General features: G+C 42.7%; 1 protein-coding gene across 2 annotated transcripts; it reads right to left on the bottom strand.

Annotated features, from left to right (window-relative positions):
- Positions 1-649: 649 nt before the first annotated feature.
- LOC124034593 (hyaluronan and proteoglycan link protein 1-like) lies at positions 650-21,967 on the bottom strand. 2 transcript variants are annotated; one of them, XM_046347993.1, is made up of 4 exons: positions 21,679-21,967; positions 8,401-8,772; positions 3,484-3,786; positions 650-3,267 (listed from the first exon to the last, which is right to left on the bottom strand). In XM_046347993.1, exons 1-4 carry the CDS (start codon positions 21,776-21,778, stop codon positions 2,978-2,980), a joined length of 1,065 nt encoding a protein of 354 aa, XP_046203949.1. In that variant the 5' UTR covers positions 21,779-21,967; the 3' UTR covers positions 650-2,977. The 2 variants fall into 2 exon arrangements, with proteins under 2 accessions (XP_046203949.1, XP_046203950.1); XM_046347994.1 differs by having other exon boundaries at positions 8,422-8,772.
- Positions 21,968-22,269: the final 302 nt, after the last annotated feature.

Here is a 22,269-nt window from a genome sequence, read left to right as displayed (position 1 = left end):
TAGCATTACAGGCCTCTGGCTGGATGTCCCACGGAGAGAAACCCTTCAACCTTCCTCATGAAACAGACATCCCGTTAATAAGCTCAGGAAAAGAACACTCTCTCGGCTGGTTTCTCTGGGATATCGGAGTCTTTCTTCCCTCTTTAGAAAAAAAGAGAAACCTTTTGAAAACGAAATGTGCGCTGGATTATCCTGATACTCTCAGGGTCTGTTTCAGTCTAATGCTCCATGTCCATCGTTTATTCATTACTTTGGCATTTCCTCTGCCATGTAACATAATCTGGACATCAGTAACAAGCATGAAACATGGAGAGGATTTTGCCCTGACGCACACACACACATGAATGCGCGAGTACAGGAAGGGACTAAGCATGCACCCCTGAGGGGACCCCTAGTGTTTGACATGCAATATTAAAGCCTTATGCAGGCAATTTACTTTCAATATAAAACACCATTGTACACAGAACATGGAGACAGGAGAGTGCCCTTCATTTGCCAACTCCTTTGCTCCTTCCAGCAGCTTTCTACTGCACCAATGTCAATCTCGGCATTTATAGAAAGTAGAAACATAATCCATGTATGTTGGTCCAGATCCAACGACAACAGAAATACACAGAACTACCATTAAATGGAGGGGGAAAAGTCAGTGTCAAAAGTTGATTACCAAGTCTTTATTTTCAGTTTTGTCTTATGTTCAAAATGGTAAATGGCATTAGAAAACAAAAAACACCTCCACCAAGGGATGTGTGAATAAAAAGGTAACACAAATGTGAAAAATGCCAATTATGTGTATCATGCTTTAGAAAAATCGGTTTATTTTTATGTGACTGCAGTTAGTAAACCAGGTTCAATCAAATAACCACATGCTACTGTGTCAATGCCATCTAGGAGAGTGAGTGAAAGGTAAGCCTAAATGCAACACAAAAAGAAAATAAAGATCACCTCCTTCATTTGTATATTCAGTTTTACTGACCAATATTGTCTCCACTAGGCTATGGTTATGGCTACAGTAACAAACATCTCATTTGTCAACCTCCTGCTTATCCAATGGGTCCATTTTAGTGTTGTAATGCTGAGGGAACACTAAAACATTTAACATAATATGGAGACATAGAAGTCACGTGGTATTACTAATCACTCTCTTTATTTACCACTTTATATGCACTGCATATACAATTAATCTGGTTACTGCCCTTGGATATTATCATTCCAGAATTAACCTCGGAAGAGGCTAATCTCAAGTCTGAGTTAAAATTGGTAGCAAATACTTTGTGATTTTTTTGCTCTTCGAGTCTGGACTGGACCAACTTCTTCAAGTCAGGATTTAAGTCAGACCCTGCGTTTCATTGATTCGAAGACAAAAACTGTTCAACATTGTTAAAAAAAATCAGATTGGAAACTCTCAAAGTGGATGCCTCTTATGTGATGCCGTACAATCAACACTATAGTACGTTGAGATTTTTCCTTCACTGAAATTTAGCTGAAATTATACTTAGGAATTGTTGCGATTTCAATCTGAGAATTTTGTCCAATATAATACTGTACACTAAGTAAGGTTTGGGTGAGGGGCAAGTGTGGGGAGTACATATTAAGATTCTCTCAAAAGAGTTACAAAAAAACTATAAAAAACAATTTGACAAAGCAATATGCGACACATAGTGACATAAAAAGAACATTAGAAAAAGGCAATACAAACACTTTGTAAAGAATAACAAAACGGGTTATATTAGTTACAATAATTGCTCAGTATGACTTATGATTATCTATTGATCTAAACTATTTATGAAGAGGAGTGGCAGTCCGGGACTGTCATGCTATGCTTTAAACAGAATTGTTAAAAGATCGGATCACAGTTCATAAAGTTGAAAAGCACCCCGGAGGATTCTTAGTAAGAGGGGGAAGTATTTAGATGTTGAGGAGAGACATGCATTATTACAGTAACACTTGCAAAGAGAAGGGACAAGGATCTATGAGTTAGCAGACAAACTTTTCTGAAACTTTTTTAAACTTTGGAACAATACACTCTTAGAAAAAAAGGTACTATCTAGAACCTAAAATGGTTCTTCAGCTGTCCCATAGGAGAACACCTTGAAGATCAATTTTTGGTTCCAGGAAGAACCCTATTGAGTTCCACGTAGAACACTTTCCCCATAGAGTTCTACATTGAACACAAAATAGTTCTACCTAGAACTAAAAATGGTTCTACCTGGAACCAAAAAGGGTTCTCCTATGGGGACAGCCAAAGAACCCTTTTGGAACCAGTTTTTCTATGGGTGTGGTTCACCGTTTCAGGACATACAGGAAAGTTAGCTTGCTGACTTGAATCTCCTTTGTCAAATGTTAGATGAAGATTCACTTGAGATGGGGATTAAAATGTGATTTAGTTGTTGTTGTTGTTTTTTGTCTGTCGTAGTTTGTGGCAGCATTACTGTGCAAGTGTTACTGAAAACAGAACTTCTATAGTCAAACTGTGGTTATTATGTTAATGAAATTTAGTCCATAAATTGCTTGATATGCATGTTAGTTAGACCTGATGCATTTTGTCACAGACTATTTTTTTTCATTTTTTGAAACTTCAAAAGCATTCCCTGGCCAAATAGAGCATAAACGCTCCAACCATTATTTCTTCACACACTCAATTTGTGGAGGACAAAACAAACGAGGATGATGTAACTCATCCAGGCCTTGTCTCTGTCACAATTTCAACCATGGTGTTGTGTTATTGCATGACGAGGAATAACTCTTGTTTCAGCTTACAAAATATATTTAGGTCATTGCAGTATGAAAATTAGTTTTTACAATATTCATAGTTTGTAAGAATTAAAAAATGAGCACAGTTTTGGTAAGGTAATGAGCTCATGCTAGTTCATGCGAATTAATTCCCGACATGTATTGGTGTTATTGGTGTTGTTGTCATTATTTTTCTTTGGTGGTTAAGTTGGTTTTGTGCACAGGGCTATGTCCTGGCATTCCCTCTTCACTGCTGGCCCTTGAAGCAGTAGACACCAAAGAGCTTTTGCTTCTTGTCAGGGAATCCCACAAAGCGCACGGCTGCCTCTGTTGGGCTGCAGTTCCTGCGGGGTCTGGAGATGGGGTAGCGGACGCTGCCGTCAGCCAGCCAGCCAGAGTCGCAGCGGTCATAACCGTTCAGCTTCCAGGCAGCGTACATCTGGGCCACATTGGCGATCTCAGCCCCATCATCCTGGCACGCCTGAACAGCCTCTGTGAACGCCAGCTTGTCAGGTTGCACCAGCCAGTAGAGACGACCTGAGGTCAGCCAAAAGTCAACAGAGGATTTGGGTTGGGGGATATTCTGCCTCACTTTACAAAAAGGTCTATTAGCTATGTTGATGAACTCTGCCCTACTGCAATGTATGTCCATCTATTTCTGCTACTTGAATAATTGTGTCTCAATGATACATAACACACTGCATTTTTAATGATCAACAGGAAAACAACCACACAAAGGAAACACCAACTCACCCTTGAGGCCAGAGGTGAAGCAGAAGACATCATAGTGGCTCTTGGACTTTTCACGCTGGCCGTAGTTCCTCAGGCCCGCCCTGGCGTTGGCACCTCCACAGGGCCCTCTAGGTTTGGTGACGGGGTACTGCACGGACCCATCGTTCAGCCAGCCGGCATTGCACCAGTCCATGCCACTCCTCCAGGCCTCGTAGAGCTGGTCAAAGGAGGCCACCACAGAGTCCTGGTCCAAGCAAGCCTGCTCTGCATCGTGGAAGTTGAGGTTGTATCGGCCCAGCCGTGGAGAGTAAGGGAACACCACACCTGGGAATGAGAAAGGAGTTGGGATTAAGTGAAAATGCTCTCGAAGCCGGTGTTTGGAGGATATATTGACAAGGGGGTTGTTTCGTTGAGGGCCCGGCAAACTGTGCCAATATATTCTCCCAACAACTGGCTTCGAGGGCATTATCACGTTTATACAACAGGTTAATAACATATTCAAATAATTATTGATGAAAAAAATATTTTGATTAATTGAATTTTGTTCTTAATCTATGGACATGACCCAGTCGTTCTAAATGTTCCGTTGTCATGATGGCTGTTAACGTTCTTATCCCTTGCTTGCCAGCTAGCCAATTTCGGCTAACACAGTCATGACAAAGAGTGCAGCCAGAAAACCAGCAAAGTAGCTGCATTTGTGTTCTAGTGAGTTTTGGGGGGATCTATCCATAACAATGAGCTAATGATGCACAATATCGCATGGCATAGAACATTTGCTTTCTCGCCGGAAGTGCTAGCCAACTACACAGCAAACACAATCACTTCAAACTGAAACTGAAATGACAGCAAACAAGCTGCGTTTCGTATTTTCATATTGACAATTCTTTGTTTATATCCATAAAAATATTGCTGATTCATGATTTCGACTGGCTGAATAAAGCTACCAGCCTGTCTGTCTCATCCGGATTTTAGGATTGAAACAACGTTGCAAATTTTGGAGAGAGACAGACAGTAAGGTTTATACAAATCTCCGCTGTTGAAAACCAAATGCTAGTCTAAAAGAAATGGGAGATAATGTCTAAATGCCTTTTAGAGTGGAGATTAACTTCATAAATTGCCTGGCTGGTCTGATGAAACAGTAGATTGCGCAGTCAGATGGAACAGTAAATAGGCATTTTAAGGTCACAGCTTTAGCCTGGTGGTAACTTGACGAATAGACACTAGTTGGAACGCGGTTTTAACCAATCAGCATCCAGGATTAGACCCCCCATTGTATAATATAAGATTAATTGTTCTCTTTTAACAAGGTGGAAAATATTTTTTTATCCTTTTTATGACATGTACTATTTTGAATGTATCCTTTAATGTAATCACTACAGTGGACAGAAACCCAGTGCATAATTAAAAATTCCCTGTTTTAGGTCAGTTAGGATCAACACCTTATTTTACAAATGTGAAATGTCAGAATAATAGTAGAGAGAATTATTTATTTCAGCTTTTATTTCTTTCATCACATTCCCAGTGGGTCAGAAGTTTACAAACACTCAATTACTATTTGGTAGCATTGCCTTTAAATGGTTTAACTTGGGTCAAACGTTTCGGGGTAGCCTTCCACAAGCTTCCCGCAATAAGTTGGGTGAATGTTGGTCCATTCCTCAAGACAGAGCTGGTGTAACTGAGTCATGTTTGTAGGCCTCCTTGCTCGCACACGCTTTTTCAGTTCTGCCCACAAATTGCTATAGGATTGAGGTCAGGGCTTTGTGATGGCCACTCTAATACCTTAACTTTGTTGTCCTTAAGCCCTTTTGTCACAAACTTGGAAGTATGCTTGGGGTCATTGTCCACTTGGAAGACCCATTTGCGACCAAGCTTTAATTTCCTGACTGATGTCTTGAGATGTTGCTTCAAAATATCCACATAATTTACCTTGCCATCTATTTTGAGAAGTGCACCAGTCCCTCCTGCAGCAAAGCACCCCCAAACATGATGCTGCCACCCCCATGCTTCATGATTAGGATGTTGTTCTTCAGCTTGCAATCCTCCCCCTTTTTCCTTCAAACATAACAATATTATGTCCAAACAGTTCAAAAAAAAATTCTGATACTTTTGTACTGTTTCCTCCAGCATCATCACAAGGTCCTTTGCTGTTGTTTTGGGATTGATTCGCTATATTTCGCAACAAAGTACGTTCATCTCTAGGAGATAGAACGCGTCTCCTTCCTGAGCGGTATGAAGGTTGTATGAAGGTCCCATGGTGTTTATACTTGCGTACTATTGTTTGTACAGATTAATTTGTACCGTTAGGCATTTGGAAATTGCTCCCAAGGATGAACCAGACTTGTGGAGGTCTCCAATTTGTTTCTGAGGTCTTGGCGGATTTCTTTTGATTTTCCCATGATGTCAAGCAAAGATGCACTGAGTTTGAAAGTAGGCATTGAAGTACAGCCACAGGTACACCTCCAATTGACTCAAATTTAGTTGATTAGCCCATCAGAATTTTCTAAAGCCAGGCACAGTCATCTTAGTGTGTGTAAACTTCTGACCCACTTGAATTGTGATACAGTGAAATAAGTGAAATAATCTGTCTGTAAACAATTGCTGGAACAATTACTCATGTCATGCACAACGTAGATGTCCTAACCGACTTGGCAAAACTATAATTTGTTAACAAGAAATTTGTGGAGTGTATAACTCCAACCTAAGTGTATATAAACTTCCGACTTCAACTGTGCATACAGTAGATATAAATATACCGTAAACATACAGATACACATAAAACATGATTACATACTGAGGTGAGGAATATGATTCTAAAGCTGACCATTATACCTTTTAAACCAGTGGCACCGTGTTTGTAATTCCAGTTTCAGGAAGTGTATGGAACAAAGGATTTAGGATTTATGTTTAACACACTCCTCCTACTGTTGGTTTACAGACCCAGACATTCAGTGGGATGAAGAATGTGTGTGGTCCTGGGTCTAGACCGGACCAGTCATGAGGGAATGGGGGTTTCTGACATACGATCTGATAGTATATGTTAGTGAGTGTAAGCCATTACTCTTCTTGGTCGTTTGGCTCCTGGTGAGTGTTAAAAGAGCAGCCGTCTCCAGAGAGACAGAGAATCTCCAGACTTCCCTAACTATCTAACTTCGTGGCTGTCTGCCCCTCAGCAGGGAAGGGAGATTCATCTCACGCAAGCTAGGTGTGATCTCTGCTCTTTTACCAAACAAGCTGTTCATGTTTTAATTAGGCTGCAACTGCCAAGCTACAGATGCATGACCTTGATTTGATCTCCCTGTGGCTTGAGATATTTCCTGCATTGCAGGAAATCTAAAACGTGTAGTGTATTTGAGGTTTAAAAGGCCTCTGAAGTTTGTACTTTCTTCTTTGAAATTTCAGACTTGATATACCCTTACGAAAAATGTGTCAACTCCTACAAAAATGTCTATTAATTATAATCCACATAATAATTCACATTTCCTGTTGCTGCAGGATTATTTTCCTGCTGTAGCAAACTGGCTCAGATTAAGATCTATGTATGTAAGTATGTATGTAAGTATGTATGTAAGTATGTATGTAAGTATGTATGTAAGTATGATAGGCCAAAACAACCTGAATGCACTATAATACACAGTACAAATGGAACTTCTGGTGTCAATCATTGGGTGGTTCAGTTATGTAATTAACAGCTGTAAAACAGCACCTTGAGTGTGATGGTTTTGTCATGGAAGTAATTCCTTTGACTCAGACTTTGCTGGTCCACTCCTCTATTGTCCTGTTAAATATTTTATTTGTCCGGCCTCCACCCAAATGTAATCCCTTATAAATGTGAAAATCCTGAGGGGAAGGTGGTTATCATCAGGCTTTAGTGATTGTTGACATGTTCTTAGAGAGCACAGAATTTGACCTCAACATCACTTCTTCAGCCTTCATTAATGTTCTTTGTGTCAGAGATGTAAGAGGAAGAGAGACATTCCACTCCCTCATTTTATCTGGTTCATGTACAGTCAATGAACTAAGTAGACCAGACCCCGATCTGTAGTTACATCTGTTACAAAACCCTGCATCCCATCGTATCCTAAGTACCTGAGTGCTGGATTGTCATATGTTACCCAAGACCCAAATCTGCTCAGGCGTTCTTGGCGGTCTTGGCCCAAATAGGAACGCGGACCATATAATAGTATTGAATGCATTTAGGCTGACTTACTTTTACCGATAGATAATTTGCCATGTGTTTGTATTTGTGCCACATATTAAAAGGAAGAACAGGACTCATTTCATCATTATACGAATGGTATAAGTAATGAGGATGTCTGGATAGATGTGGAGAGGTATTAGTTCAGTTGGAAAATGTGTTTTAGTTTACTGCAGTGTTAGACTGCGTGAATGTATTCATCACAAGATCTGAATAAATGAACAAAAGATGTCAGCTCTTTCGTCTTTTTTCTCTCTGCAAAGAAATCAATAATGTGGTGGTGAGGTGTTGAAAATAAGGGAACAGCCAGTCCGGGAAAGAGATTTATTGGCTCTGGTCTTTAAACCATTCATTTCCACCAGACAGTAGTTCATGGGTAGGACTAGCGCGGCTTAAGAGCGTTGGGTTAGTAACCGAATGGTCGCTGGTTCAAATCCCAGAGCCGACTAGGTAAAAAAATATATATGCCGATGTGCCCTTGCGCAAGGCACTTAACACTAATTGCTCCTGTAAGTCACTCTTGATAAGAGTGTCTGCTAAAATGCTAAATACTTTTTTCTCTTGCAGGTCAGGCTACTTGGTCTTGAAAAACTCCTCTCTATTTACAGGGTAAAGTATAACCACAACATAAAGACAAAGAAGACAAGATAAAATGGTGGGGGGTGATGAGGAAATGTGGGATGATGTGATGAGATGATGCCCATCGCAGAGCCGGAGGCAGAAGTAAAGAGAGAAGGATTTACCATCGCTGTAGCCTACACTACCTTGCACCTCCAAGGTAACCTCATGGATGACATCATCAATGCCATCAATGACCTCACAACGGAACTTTCCAACGTCATCTAGTGACACGTCGCTAAGGACCAGCGAGGCGTCGTCATCGTCGGCTTCCTGCAGGTGGACGCGACCCTGGAAGCTGTCGTAGCTCTTTTTGTGGAAGCCCATGGACACTAGCACATCCTCCTCCAGAGACTCGTCTGCAGACAGCTTGGTCCACTTGATTCTCATGCCCACGCTGCCGAAGGACATCCCATGCTGGCGGTGGAGCCGGCATGGTAGAGTGACGTTGGAGCCACGGCTGGCAAACACCCGGTTCTGATCACCTAGTTCAGTCTCTGTGAAAGACAAGAGAAGATGTAGAGTGTGTTAAGATTCAAGAAGGCATCAGGACAACAGGGTAGAATACTGAACAATGTATTAATTACTGGTGTCAGTTCAGAAAGGACCGCTTCCAAAAAGCAGACTGACATGTCTGGTAATGTTTTGAGAGAGTAATGGGTTCATGCATATGTATTAATGATTGACCTTCGAGGACATTCAAGTGTACCAGAATAAAGATGGCCCACAAGAATTGTGGCTTTGCATGTGGTTGGCAAGCAAAAAAGTATTAAAGGATCTCTGAAAAATGCACCTCTCTACATTGCCTATAAACCACTTTTTAAAACCCATAATGACTGTGGCTTGGAGTTGAACAATGTTAATATAGCTATGGGAACTTCAGACTGTTTGTCTCAAAACCTCTTTCCCATTGTGGCATGGCTCTGTCCCTTGCTATAATTTGCAGAGCAATTTTCCATGTTCCTGGCACTAGTGGTTGAGTACGGGAATGGGGGGCAGTTTAAATGGACTTTACTGTATAAGCTTATCTGTACAGTGTCTTGTGGTAGGGGTGTACCAGCGTGAAACTGACTGTCACCAAGGATTCCTTAGCACAATCTGGGTCTTGCAGTAAGTAACATATTGCTTGTTACACAATTGGGTCACACAATATACTGTAGGCTTATTATTTGAATAATTTATGGTGTCTGTGTGTTATAAAACATATGCACAGAAACACACACACACACACGCACACGCACACACACACACACACACACACACACACACACACACACACACACACACACACACACACACACACACACACACACACACACACACACACACACACACACACACACACACACACACACACACACACACACACACACACACACACACACACCTTTCTGTTGGATCCAGTAAGCTCTATCATTAAAGTGGGCCTCTAGTCCTGATTAGATTCCACTTTGGGGCACCAGCCAGTCTCCCGCCTCTGGAGCAAATCACCAGCCACTGGCTTTCACCAAACTGTATACCACCTGCTGCTCTGGCGTTCACCAAACTGTATACCACCTGCTGCTCTGGCGTTCACCAAACTGTATACCACCTGCTTCTCTGGCTTTCACCAAACTGTATACCACCTGCTTCTCTGGCTTTCACCAAACTGTATACCACTGCCAGCTCTGGCTTTCACCAAACTGTATAATACCACCAGCTCTGGCAGCTACCAAACTGTATACAACCTGCTGCTCTGGCAGTTACCAAACTCTATACCACCGCCAGATCTGGCAGTTACCAAACTGTATACCACCGCCAGCTCTGGCAGTTACCAAACTGTATACCGCTGGCAGTGGTATACAGCGTCACCTGAGTGGGTTGATTCACTGGTGTGGTCATCCTGTCTAGGTTGGCGCCCCCCCCTTTGGTTGTGCCATGGCGGAGATCTTTGTGGGCTATACTCAGCCTTGTCTCAGGATGGTAAGTTGGTGGTTGAAGATATCCCTCTAGTGGTGTGGGGGCTGTGCTTTGGCAAAGTGGGTGGGGTTATATCCTTCCTGTTTGGCCCTGTCTGGGGGTGTCCTCGGATGGGGCCACAGTGTCTCCTGACCCCTCCTGTCTCAGCCTCCAGTATTTATGCTGCAGTAATTTATGTGTCTGGGGGCTAGGGTCAGTTTGTTATATCTGGAGTACTTCTCCTGTCCTATTCGGTGTCCTGTGTGAATCTAAGTGTGCATTCTCTAATTCTCTCCTTCTCTCTTTCTTTCTCTCTCTCGGTGGACCTGAGCCCTAGGATCATGCCCCAGGACTACCTGACATGATGACTCCTTGCTGTCCCCAGTCCACCTGGCCGTGCTGCTGCTCCGGTTTCAACTGTTCTGCCTCATTATTATTCGACCATGCTGGTCATTTATGAACATTTGACCATCTTGGCCATGTTCTGTTATAATCTCCACCCGGCACAGCCAGAAGAGGACTGGCCACCCCACATAGCCTGGTTCCTCTCTAGGTTTCTTCCTAGGTTTTGGCCTTTCTAGGGAGTTTTTCCTAGCCACCGTGCTTCTACACCTGCATTGCTTGTTGTTTGGGGTTTTATGCTGGGTTTCTGTACAGCACTTTGTGATATTAGCTGATGTACGAAGGGCTATATAAATAAATTTGATTTGATTGAATTTGATTGATATACCACCGCCAGCTCTGGCTTTCACCAAACTGTATAATACCACCAGCTCTGGCAGTTATCAAACTGTATACCACTGCCAGCTCTGGCTTTCACCAAACTGTATAATACCACCAGCTCTGGCAGCTACCAAACTGTATACAACCTGCTGCTCTGGCAGTTACCAAACTGTATACCACCGCCAGCTCTGGCAGTTACCAAACTGTATACCACCGCCAGCTCTGGCAGTTACCAAACTGTATATCACCGCCAGCTCTGGCAGTTATCAAATGCTAGTTTATTACTCATTAACCCCCGAGATTAAATGTTTATCTTTCATCCGGCCCAGTTGACTTATGTAAAAAAAAGTTGGGCATCCCACCAGGGCAGGAACCAAAGTCTTCCATTCATCAGTTTACAGAAAAAGGTGACAACTATTCCCTCCTTCCCTCCCTCCTTCCCGGCCTCCCTCCTAATAAGGCTACCCTTCAGTTCAGAGAGTTAGGTGCTATTAGTCACGCCACCTTTCAGTTCAGAGGGGTAGGTGCTATTAGTCATGCCACCCTTCAATTCAGATAGGTAGGTGCAATTAGTCATGCTACCCTTCAGTTCAGAGAAGTAGGTGCTATTAGTCACTCCATGTGAGTTCCCACAATCTCCCTGACCTCTGTTAAGTCTGCATGAGAGTGGTGCTTTGTGGGGATTCCACCTAGTGGTTGCCTACACACATCTCTCTCAGCCCATGCCAAGACATGATGGATGCACTTGGTCCATGACCCCCTCACCATTGGTGTTGCCCCAATCAATAAAGCCTTGGCAAGATTCCCAGGAAATACAGCACCCCGGGCCAGTCAGAGCAGTCAATGGTCACCACACATCAGCCTCTTCTTAAATACACTCGCCAGCCAAAGATAGAGTTGAAGTCTGAAGTTTACATACATTAGCCAAATACATTTAAACTCAGTTTTTCAAAGTTTCTGACTTATAATCCTAATAAACTTTCCCTGCCTTAGGTCAGTTAGGATCAACACTTTATTTTAAGAATGTGAAATGTCAGAACAATAGCAGAAATAATTATTTATTTCAGCTTTTACTTCTTTCATCACATTCCCAGTGGGTCAGAAGTTTACATACACTCAATTAGTATTTGGTATCATTGCCTTTAAATTGTTTAACTTGGGTAAAATGTTTCAGGTAGCCTTCCACAAGCTTCCCACAATAAGTTGGGTGAATTTTGGCCCATTCCTCCTGACAGAGCTGGTGTAACTGAGTCAGGTTGGTAGGCCTCCTTGCTCGCACACGCTTTATCTGTTCTGCCCACACATTTTCTATGGGATTGAGGTCAGGGCTTTGTGATGGCCACTCCAATACCTTGACTTTGTTGTCCTTAAGCCATTTCGCCACAACTTTAGAAGTATGCTTGGGGTCATTGTCCATTTGGAAGACCCATTTGAGACCAAGCTTTAACTTCCTGACTTTTCCTTTCTCATGACGCCATCTATTTTGTGAAGTGCACCAGTCCCTCCTGCAGCAAAGAACCCCCACAACATGATGCTGCCACCCCCGTGCTTCACGGTTGGGAGGGTGTTCTTCAGCTTGCAATCCTCAGTTCTACAGTTCTATTTTTGTTTCATCAGACCAGAGGACATTTCTTCAAAAACTATGATCTTCAGCACCATGTGCAGTTGCAAACTGTAGTCTGGCTTTTTTATGGCTGTTTTGGAGCAGTGGCTTCTTCCTTGCTGAGTGGCCTTTCAGGTTATGTAGATATAGGACTCGTTTTACTGTGGATATAGATACTTTTGTACCGGTTTCCTCCAGCATCTTTACAAGGTCCTTTGCTGCTGTTCTGGGATTGGTTTGCACTTTTCGCACCAAAGTATGTTCATCTCTGGGAGACAGAACGCGTCTCCTTCCTGAGCGGTATGACAGCTGCGTGGTCCCATGGTGTTTATTCTTGCGTATTATTGTTTGGACAGATGAACATGGTACCTTCAGGCATTTGGAAATTGCTTCCAAGGATGAACTAGACCTTGACTGATTTATTTGGATTTTCCCATGATGTCAAGCAAAGAGGCACTGAGTTTGAAGTTAGGCATTGAAATACATCCACAGGTACACCTCCAATTGACTCAAATGATGTCAATTAGCCTATCGGAAGCTTCTGAACACATGGCATCATTTTCTGGAACTTTCCAAGCTGTTTAAAGGCACAGTCAACTTAGTGTATGTAAACGTCTAACCCTCTGAAATTGTGATACAGGGTAAGTAAAATAATCTGTTTGTAAACAATTATTGGAAAAATGACTCGTGTCATATATTTTGATTTATTCCACATTTTGTTGTTTACGGCCTGAATTCAAAATATATTAAATATATTTTTTCTTAACCATCTGAACACCCCATAATGACAAAGTGAAAACATGTTTTTAGACATTTTTGAAAATGTATTGAAAAGGAAATACAGAAATATCTCATTTACATCCCTGAGTCAATACTTTGTCAAAGCACCTTTGGCGGCAATTACAGCTTGGGTATGTCTGTATCAGTTTTGTACATCTGGATTTGGGGATTTCCTCACATTATTCCTCGCAGCTTTTCTCAAGCTCTGTTAAATTAGATGGGGGAGATTTTCAGTGGGATTCAAGTCAGCTTTGGCTGGGCCACTCAAGGACTTTCACATTCTTGTTCTGAAGCCTTCCAGCGTTGCTTTGGCTGTATGCTTGGGGTCATTGTCCTGTTGGAACATAAATCTTTGCCCAAGTCTCACGTCGTTGGCACTCTGAATCAAGTTCTCATCAAGGATTTGCCTGTATTTGGCTCCATTAATTGTTCCTTCTATCCTTACCCGCCTCCCAGTCCCTGCTCCTTAAAAGCATCCCCATATCATGATGTTGCCACCACCATGCTTTACGGTACTGATGGTGTTAGACGGGTGATGAGATGTGTCTGGTTTACTCCAGACATAGTGCTTTTCATTTAGGCCAAAGTGCCTTCCTTCTGGCCTCTCTCCCATAAAGCCCAGATTGGTTTATTGCTGTAGAGACTGTTGTTCTCATGGCAGGTTCTCCCATCTCAGCCAAGGAACCCCCTCTTTTGCCCTCAGAACAACCTCAATTTGTCGGGGCATGGACTACAAGGTATCAAACGCGTTACACATGCTGGCCCATGTTGACTTCAATACTTCCCACAGTTATGTCAAGTTGTCTGGATGTCCTTTGGGTGGTGGACCATTTTTGATACACACTGGAAACTGTTGTGTGAAAAACCCAGCAGCGTTGCAGTTCTTTACACAAACCGGTGTGCCTGGCACCCACTGCCATACCTCGTTCAATGGCACTTAAATATTGTTTCTTGCCCGTTCACCCCTTGAATGGCACACATACACAATGTCTCGACTGGCTCAAAGCTTCAAAATCTCTCTAACTGCCTCCTCCCCTTTATCTACACTGATTGAAGTGGATTTAACAAGTGACATCAATAAGGGATCATAGCTTTCACCTGGATTCACCTGGGTAATCTATGTCATGGTGTCCTTAAGGTTTTGTACGCTTGGTGTATATATATTTTTAAACAGGACAAATCTGCTGGCACATGCCCCTGTGCCGCCTATGGGTATCACACCTCTGCTGACATTGCTTGTTCTGATATTGCTGTAGTGGAGGATGCTGAGGGGAGGACAGCTCATGATAATGGCTGGAATGGAGCAAATGGAATGACATCAGACAGATGGAAACCATGCAAACCATGTGTTTGATGTATTAACTACCATTCCACTTAGTTCTCCCCAATTAAGGTGCCACAAACATTTTCATTCCACCAACCTCGTTCTGATAGCTCTTAATTTCTTGTTCTTTTTGGATTAACTTTTGGATTAGGTGTGTATTGTTATTGTATCGCTAGATATTGCTGCATTGTTGCTATACATCTGCCAAACTGTGTACACGACCAATAAACTTTGATTTGATGCAAAGCAGACTTTTCACATCCCCTTCCCTTTGAGCAGAATCTGTCTGGAGAAATAATCGGCAGCATTTGGTAAAAACTAAATCCCTTTTTGAGTGATAGATCAAATTATGTCAGTACTAACTGGTGTCCCCAGTGGCATCCTAGCCACTATCCCTTCCTCCCTCTCCTTCTGTGCCTGACTATCTCCTGGTGCCTCTTTAATTTGCTCTAAATCTCCCTACATCTGTCTCTTCCTCTATTTTTCTTCCTCTTTTGTATCTCTCTCGGGTTCTGTTCCACATCTGTCTGGCGAAGGCTCACTCAGAGAGTCATACAACCGTGGGCTTTTTGAGCCATACCAAAGCCATGACTTGAAAACGGTTCTACTGGCTCTTCAATGGGAAAATACTTTTCAACATGGATGCAAGAATCACTACCAGGCACTCCAGGTTAACTGCCTCCCGGTTCAGTCATCTCCCCACCCCCACCCCTCTTCCTCCACCCCTGTTTCCCACCTCAACCCAATTCTTCTATGCACACAGAGCATATAGTCGACGCGTGGCTGGATTTACTAGCATGGCCTATACTGTACATGATCAGTTGCAAGCTATCCTGTAGACTGATTTAATGATTAGTAGTGGGGCTGCCTTACACATTTAATCTTCCCCTATAGCCCTAAATCCAACCACTCTTTCCTTCACCCCTCCCCTCATTACCCACCAAACGCACGCCAAAGAGTTTATCCCACTTCTGCTATAGAATGACACAATGGCTCCTCATCAAAAGCACCAGGCGTGCATGACCCCAGCGTCCCTGTGGACCACCTTCGACACGTGGTAGAGTCAATGCCCCATCGAATTGAGGCTGTTCTGAGGGGAAAAGCGGGTGCAACTCAATATCAGGAAGGTGTTCCTAATATTTTGTATACTCAGTGTTTATCAAGTCTTAGCTTATTTACACATGGCTATTTGTTTGGGGTCAAGGGTTCCCCCTAATTGGGGTGGCAGGTAGCCAAGCAGTTAAGAGCATTGGGCAAGTAATGGAAATCTGTCAACGTGCCCTTGAGCAAAGCACGTAACCCTTATTGTTCCTTTAAGTCGCTTTTGATAAGAGCATCTGCTCAATGACTAAAATGTCAATGTAACATATACAAACATTTCATGAAAGCATTACCAACCATTTCCCCCCCACTTATTTACTAATCGAAATCTGTCTGTGGGAGATGGCAGAGCTACAGCACCTTTTGGTCTTCTCCAAAAAACATCTGAATTGTACAAATTAATATGGCCCCTCGATGGAAAGACGAGACTCTCACGAATATGATGGTGTTCTCTGTTTTTCTCTACGACACACATCTTTCTTTCCATGTATGAATCTGTTATTCAAATCAAATTGTATTTATCACTTGCACCGAATACAACTGGTGTAGACTTTATAGTGAAATTCTTGCTTACAAACTTTTCCATGCTGAGTAAGAGGAATAAAATATGAATAAAATAAAATACACAAGAATGGAGCTATATACAAGTACAAAAACAGATCAATGTGAAGAGGTATGAGGTACTTGAGGTAGATACAGTTGAAGTCGGAAGTTTACATACACTTAGGTTGGAGTCATTAAAACTCGTATTTCAACCACTCCACAAATTTCTTGTCAACAAACTATAGTTTTGGCAAGTCGGTTAGGACATCTACTGTGCATAACACAAGTAATTTTTCCAACAATTGTTTACAGACAGATTCTTTCACTTATAATTTACAAATCCAGTGGGTCCAAAACATCACTGCTCTAGAGGAGATCTGCATGGAGGAATGGGCCAAAATACCAGCGACAGTGTGTGAAAACCTTGTGAAGACTTACAAAACACCTCTGTCATTGCCAACAAAGGATATATAACAAAGTATTGAGATAAACTTTTGTTATTGACCAAATACTTATTTCCACCATAATTTGCAAATAAATTCATAAAAAATCCTACAATGTGATTTTCTGGATTTTTTTTCTCATTTTGTCTGTCATAGTTGTAGTGTACCTATGATGAAAATTACAGGCCTCTCTCATCTCTCAAATAGAGGAAGAGACAGATGTAGAGAGATTTAGAGCAAATTAAAGAGGCACCAACCTTCCCATGACCTGGATGACGCTGGGTCAATTGTACGTCACCTTATGGGCCACTCGGTCTAGGCCAGCTGCTACACAGACCGGGATCAAACCAGGATCTGTAGTGACGCCTCAATCACTGCAGTGCCTTAGACCTCTGCGCCACTCGGGAGGCTACTTTCTCATATAGTCCACGATCAGCTCTTTGGTCTTACTGACGTTGAGGGAGACGTTGTTGTCCTGGCACCACACCGCTAAATCTCTGACCTCCTCTCTGTAGGTTGACTAATCGCCATCGATGATCAGGCCTATCAACATTGTGTTATCAGCAAACTTGATGATGGTGTTGGAGTTGTGTGCGACCACACAGTTGTTGGTGAACAAGGAGTACAGTAGGGGACTAAGCACACACCCCTGAGGGGCTGCCGTGTGAGGGTTGTTGCAGTAGGATGGTATCAGGTGAGCCAAAGCTAGAGATTTACTTTGCACTGGAAGTAGCACACCAGTTGTTATTTATTTTAAAAAACACACTTATTCTCCTTTCGATTTCCCTAAATCTACCGACCGATCCTGCCACTGGATGGAGAATCCACTGAGTACTACTTGCATAGCTTCATCATCCAGCCACTTTTCAGCAGTAAGACATATAATATAGCAGCTTTCAAGTCTCTATGACAGAAGACTCTTGTTGAAGTTGAAATCAAGGATTAGTAACTGGCAATCTGATGTCCAGAAGTGCTTCGCAGTCATATGTGGTAATAGTATGAACTTACTGTACAAAAAAAAGTTAAGATAAACATGATAAATGTCACTATATTGGAACTCGTAAGACATCGTCCTTCTCTGTCTGCTCCATCTTCAGTGTGTTTCTACGGGGCTAACAGCAATAAGGCCAAATTCAATGCTTCATCAAATAGGTTTTTCTCATTTATTTTTTGTACCTATAGGGGTCCAAAAATGTTAAATGAAATAGTTCAATGATCTGGGTATGACCATCAACATGTTAGCTTAGTAGAAACCCAGCCCCGGGCCCTTAGAACTAAGGGTTTTGAGGGTGGGGGTTGAATGAAAAAGAGGAAAGAGAATAAGTAAATGACCACATGTGCATGACAATAAAAAGTACCGTGGAAGCCATGACCTACTGCCATTTTACGATCATATACAATTCTCTCTCACTCCGTAAAATGTTATAGTACTGAGTGATTGAAAACAGCTGTATCTGAGAGAGTAATAAATTGACAGTAACATCATAATGGTCCAACGTTGCCATGTGACATACATTTTTAGAGTCTACAGGCACTTCATAATGTTATCCTAACCTACTGTTCATTAACTTAGTTTTACTGTGGTATTTGAGACATTGAAGGAGCAACAGTATGTATACAGAGAGTATGTTACACAGCTGTAACTACATGTGTGTCATCCAGTGTAAAACCACACCCACCCCGACCAGCTAGACATGCTATCCTTTACAACATCCTGCAGCTCTGCAGCTATGCTCCTGAGTCAACAGGGAGATCTAGTTAACAGGCAGCTGTGACCAAGGTACACGCCTACACCCCCCCCCCGCACGTGCCCAAAAAACGTGCACTCACTCTCATATACACGGACACAGGTGTGTACGAACACATGCACACACATGCACACACCTCAACTCTCTTAAACACACACATACTCTGGGAATGGTACTATGATGTCACCATGACTTCTTGGCTGTTGCCATCGCCTTATAAATCAGGCCTGTCTTAAAGTAATTGTTCAGTGAAAAGCTCCCGTTTAAAAGTTAATATTCTCTTAACTCATACCCAAATAATGTTGTTGTCTCATCCTATACTGGTATTTGTGGCCAAAGCATAAATAAAACATTTATTAAAAAACAGCTCAAACTTGTATCTCAAATAGACCATTTAAAAATGCTTGATATTTCCTCATAGAGAATGATGTCAAAGCCACAACCTCACCCCCAACCCTGTATAAGTCCCATCCCAGGCCCAGTTCCAACCAAACCCTACTTAAGTCCAATCCCCGGTCCTGTCCAATGCCCGGCCCTGTCCAAGCCCCAGCTCTGTCCAAGCCCCAGCTCTGTCCAATCCCCAGCCCTGTCCAAGCCCCAGCTCTGTCCAAGCCCCAGCTCTGTCCAAGCCCCAGCCCTGTCCAAGCCCCAGCCCTGTCCAAGCCCTAGCTCTGTCTAAGCCCCATCTCTGTCCAAGCCCCATCTCTGTCCAAGCCCCAGGTCTGTCCAAGCCCCAGGTCTGTCCAAGCCCCAGCCCTGTCCAAGCCCTAGCTCTGTCCAATCCCCAGTCCTGTCCAAGCCCCAGCTCTGTCCAAGCCCCAGGTCTGTCCAATCCCCAGCCCTGTCCAAGCCCCAGCCCTATCCAAACCCCAGCCCTGTCCAATCCCCAGTCCTGTCTAAGCACCAGCCCCCCAAAATCTCCAGAGTTAACAGACCATTACCTCAGTGGGAAAGGGAGAGTCATTTGGCTAGAGTTCAGCTCTATATGTTTTACTGTGGCTTTTAATCTTAACCCTGTGCATGTACCACTAAGGATTCCCACAGGCTCAGAGGCCTGGGTGAGTCAGTGGAGGAGGCAATGCCCCTGGCATAAGTGTACATTAAGGCTTTTTTTCCATAGTGTTAGAATAAAGATCTACTGTATAGATTTGGACTGGGTGCCGGCCAGAGCCAAGGTTATGACATCATGGGGCTACACACACACACACACACACACACACACACACACACACACACACACACACACACACACACACACACACACACACACACACACACACACACACACACACACACACACACACACACACACACACACACACACACACACACACACACACACACACACACACACACACACACACACACACACACACACATTTCTGACATCATCAGCCCACATGAGTAGAACAAACTTTTGCACAGACAGGACAGCATCTCATCTACAGATTCTGAGAAAGTGCATTTTTCCTACTTGGCCGTGTTTCTCTGTCTGCCGTGCTACTGCTCAAATCCCCTGAGTCAGCCTGACAGACTGAAGGAATTACATTTCATACTACTCTTAACCTTGTCCATTGAGACTCTGGTTTGAGCTAGACCAATGTGTTTCTAGTGATATGTGACTATTGCATTTGGCAGTAAGATATCCCACAGTATTTGATTTAAGCTACAGGTGCTATTTAAAATAATACTTAAGGATGTAGCTGGAGCAGGTGCTGTCTGAAAAAGTGCTGTTCCAATTTCCCCGTTCTCACTCCCTCCTAATAGGAATGCAGTGTGGGAAAGAAAAGAACAAGTGGTCTGATTGTAGACATAAAAAGCACGTAGCTGCAGTTTATCAGAACACAATTTTGACAAATTCTGACCTATAAGTCCATTTTTAAAATGCATATTGACGAACTTTGTAAACGTCTCAAAATCAAGCTAGACTTCCTCTATAGAAAGAGGACATGTTTGTCCTCTACAAATAGAAGACAAATTGTGCAAGCTACTTTTATGTCTGTTATGGATTATGGGGATATTATTTACATTCATGCTACGGCATCAACACTTAAATCGCTGGATACTACTTATCATATCGCACTTAGGTTTATTACGGGTGCTAGCTACAGAACTCACCACTGTGTTTAATATCAAAATGTGGGTTGGACTTCGCTGTCCATGAGACGAGAACAACATGCTCTCGTGTTTGTCTATAAAGCACTTCTGAATAAGCTACCTTCTTATTTATCATCACTCATCAATATTAGAATTAGAATTCCTAAAACCAGGTCTCAAACATGGATTACACTTGAGGCCCGTGCGATTTCCACAGAGTTGGGTATGGCTGCCTTTTCCTGTTACGCTCCTTGCCTATGGAATAGCCTGCAGACTAAACTTAAACTTGAGACTCTTGTCCCCCTTGCTCATTTCAAACATTTATTGGAGCATTTATATTTTTTTATTGCTTGCAACTGCTTTGGGTAATGCAAGTTCTTGTGCTGTTTTTAGAATAACCTAAGTGTAAATGTAATCTGTTGCTGTATTGTTTTTGTGTTATCTGTGATCGTTTTGTTTGTAATGTTTAGTTTTTTTAATTCATTGTACCTAAACTGTATGTGTAAACATGTATACGCAGGGCCCAGCTGTAAAAGAGACCTTGGCCTCAGTCTTTGTTCCTTGTTGAAATAAAGGTATACTAATAATAATATTTTGAACTACAATGGAAACAGTGACTAATTTTCAGAGTAAAAAGGAGGGTTTGGTCCACATTTAAATTCTGAAAATAATAGTTTTGTCCAAATATGCAGTGTAAAACGAGTAGATTGTGATGTGTGGACAGTGAGGCCTTGTGAGTGACAGGCTGATTTATGCTCAGCCAGTGGCCAGCATGGTGAGTCAGACTGAGTATGACAGCCCAGAGAGGCTTCTATTACCAACCACTACAATTACGCTGCTGTTATAAGTCTATGGTACCACTTTACTGAGGCCCCATAGCACACACACATGTTCAGCCACTACATACACACCCCTGCACCCACACACACACACACACACACACACACACACACACACACACACACACACACACACACACACACACACACACACACACACACACACACACACACACACACACACACACACACACACACACACACACACACACACACACACACACACACACACACACACACACACACACACACGCATAATCTTACCTGCTGTGTAGGCTGGTGGAGTAGCAGGGCTGTTGGTCTCGCTGTACACACTGCTGGCCAGGGTCAGGAAAAGAAAAACGGTGCAATGCATGGTGATCATTTTCTCTTTCTTTATTTTCACACCAAGGGGCCTCTTCACTGGAAATGCAAAAATAAAAATCACACTAATGAGCAAGGTAACAAAGGAATCAGAATCAAAAGCTCTTTGTTTGTTTTCTTTATTTTCTTTATTTTCTTTCTTTTATGAGATGTGCCAGTAACCCTGGAACAGCAGCCACCGGTGGTGCTACAGGACAGTTTGGACTCCTCAGATATGAGGTCTCTTTTATTGTAGCCCAGCATGGCTGAGACCACTCCCCCTCCCCATCGCTCTGGCTCGACATAGCTCTGTATAGGCTTCACTCAGTCACGTCATTTATGAACAGCTCTCTTCAACCTCCCCACAACGTTATGTTCCTTCACTTTAGCCTCTCAGAGGGGCAAAAGAGAACACTAAATTGCCCTCAAATTGTACCCTTTGTTGATATGACACCTGCAGGACTTGGTCCACTGAATAAAGAAACACCTCCAGGACATAGTCAACTGAACAAA

This window comes from Oncorhynchus gorbuscha, linkage group LG04, assembly GCF_021184085.1.
Source record: "Oncorhynchus gorbuscha isolate QuinsamMale2020 ecotype Even-year linkage group LG04, OgorEven_v1.0, whole genome shotgun sequence".
Taxonomy (NCBI): domain Eukaryota; kingdom Metazoa; phylum Chordata; class Actinopteri; order Salmoniformes; family Salmonidae; genus Oncorhynchus; species Oncorhynchus gorbuscha.
This window is presented reverse-complemented; position numbering and strand designations above follow the sequence as displayed.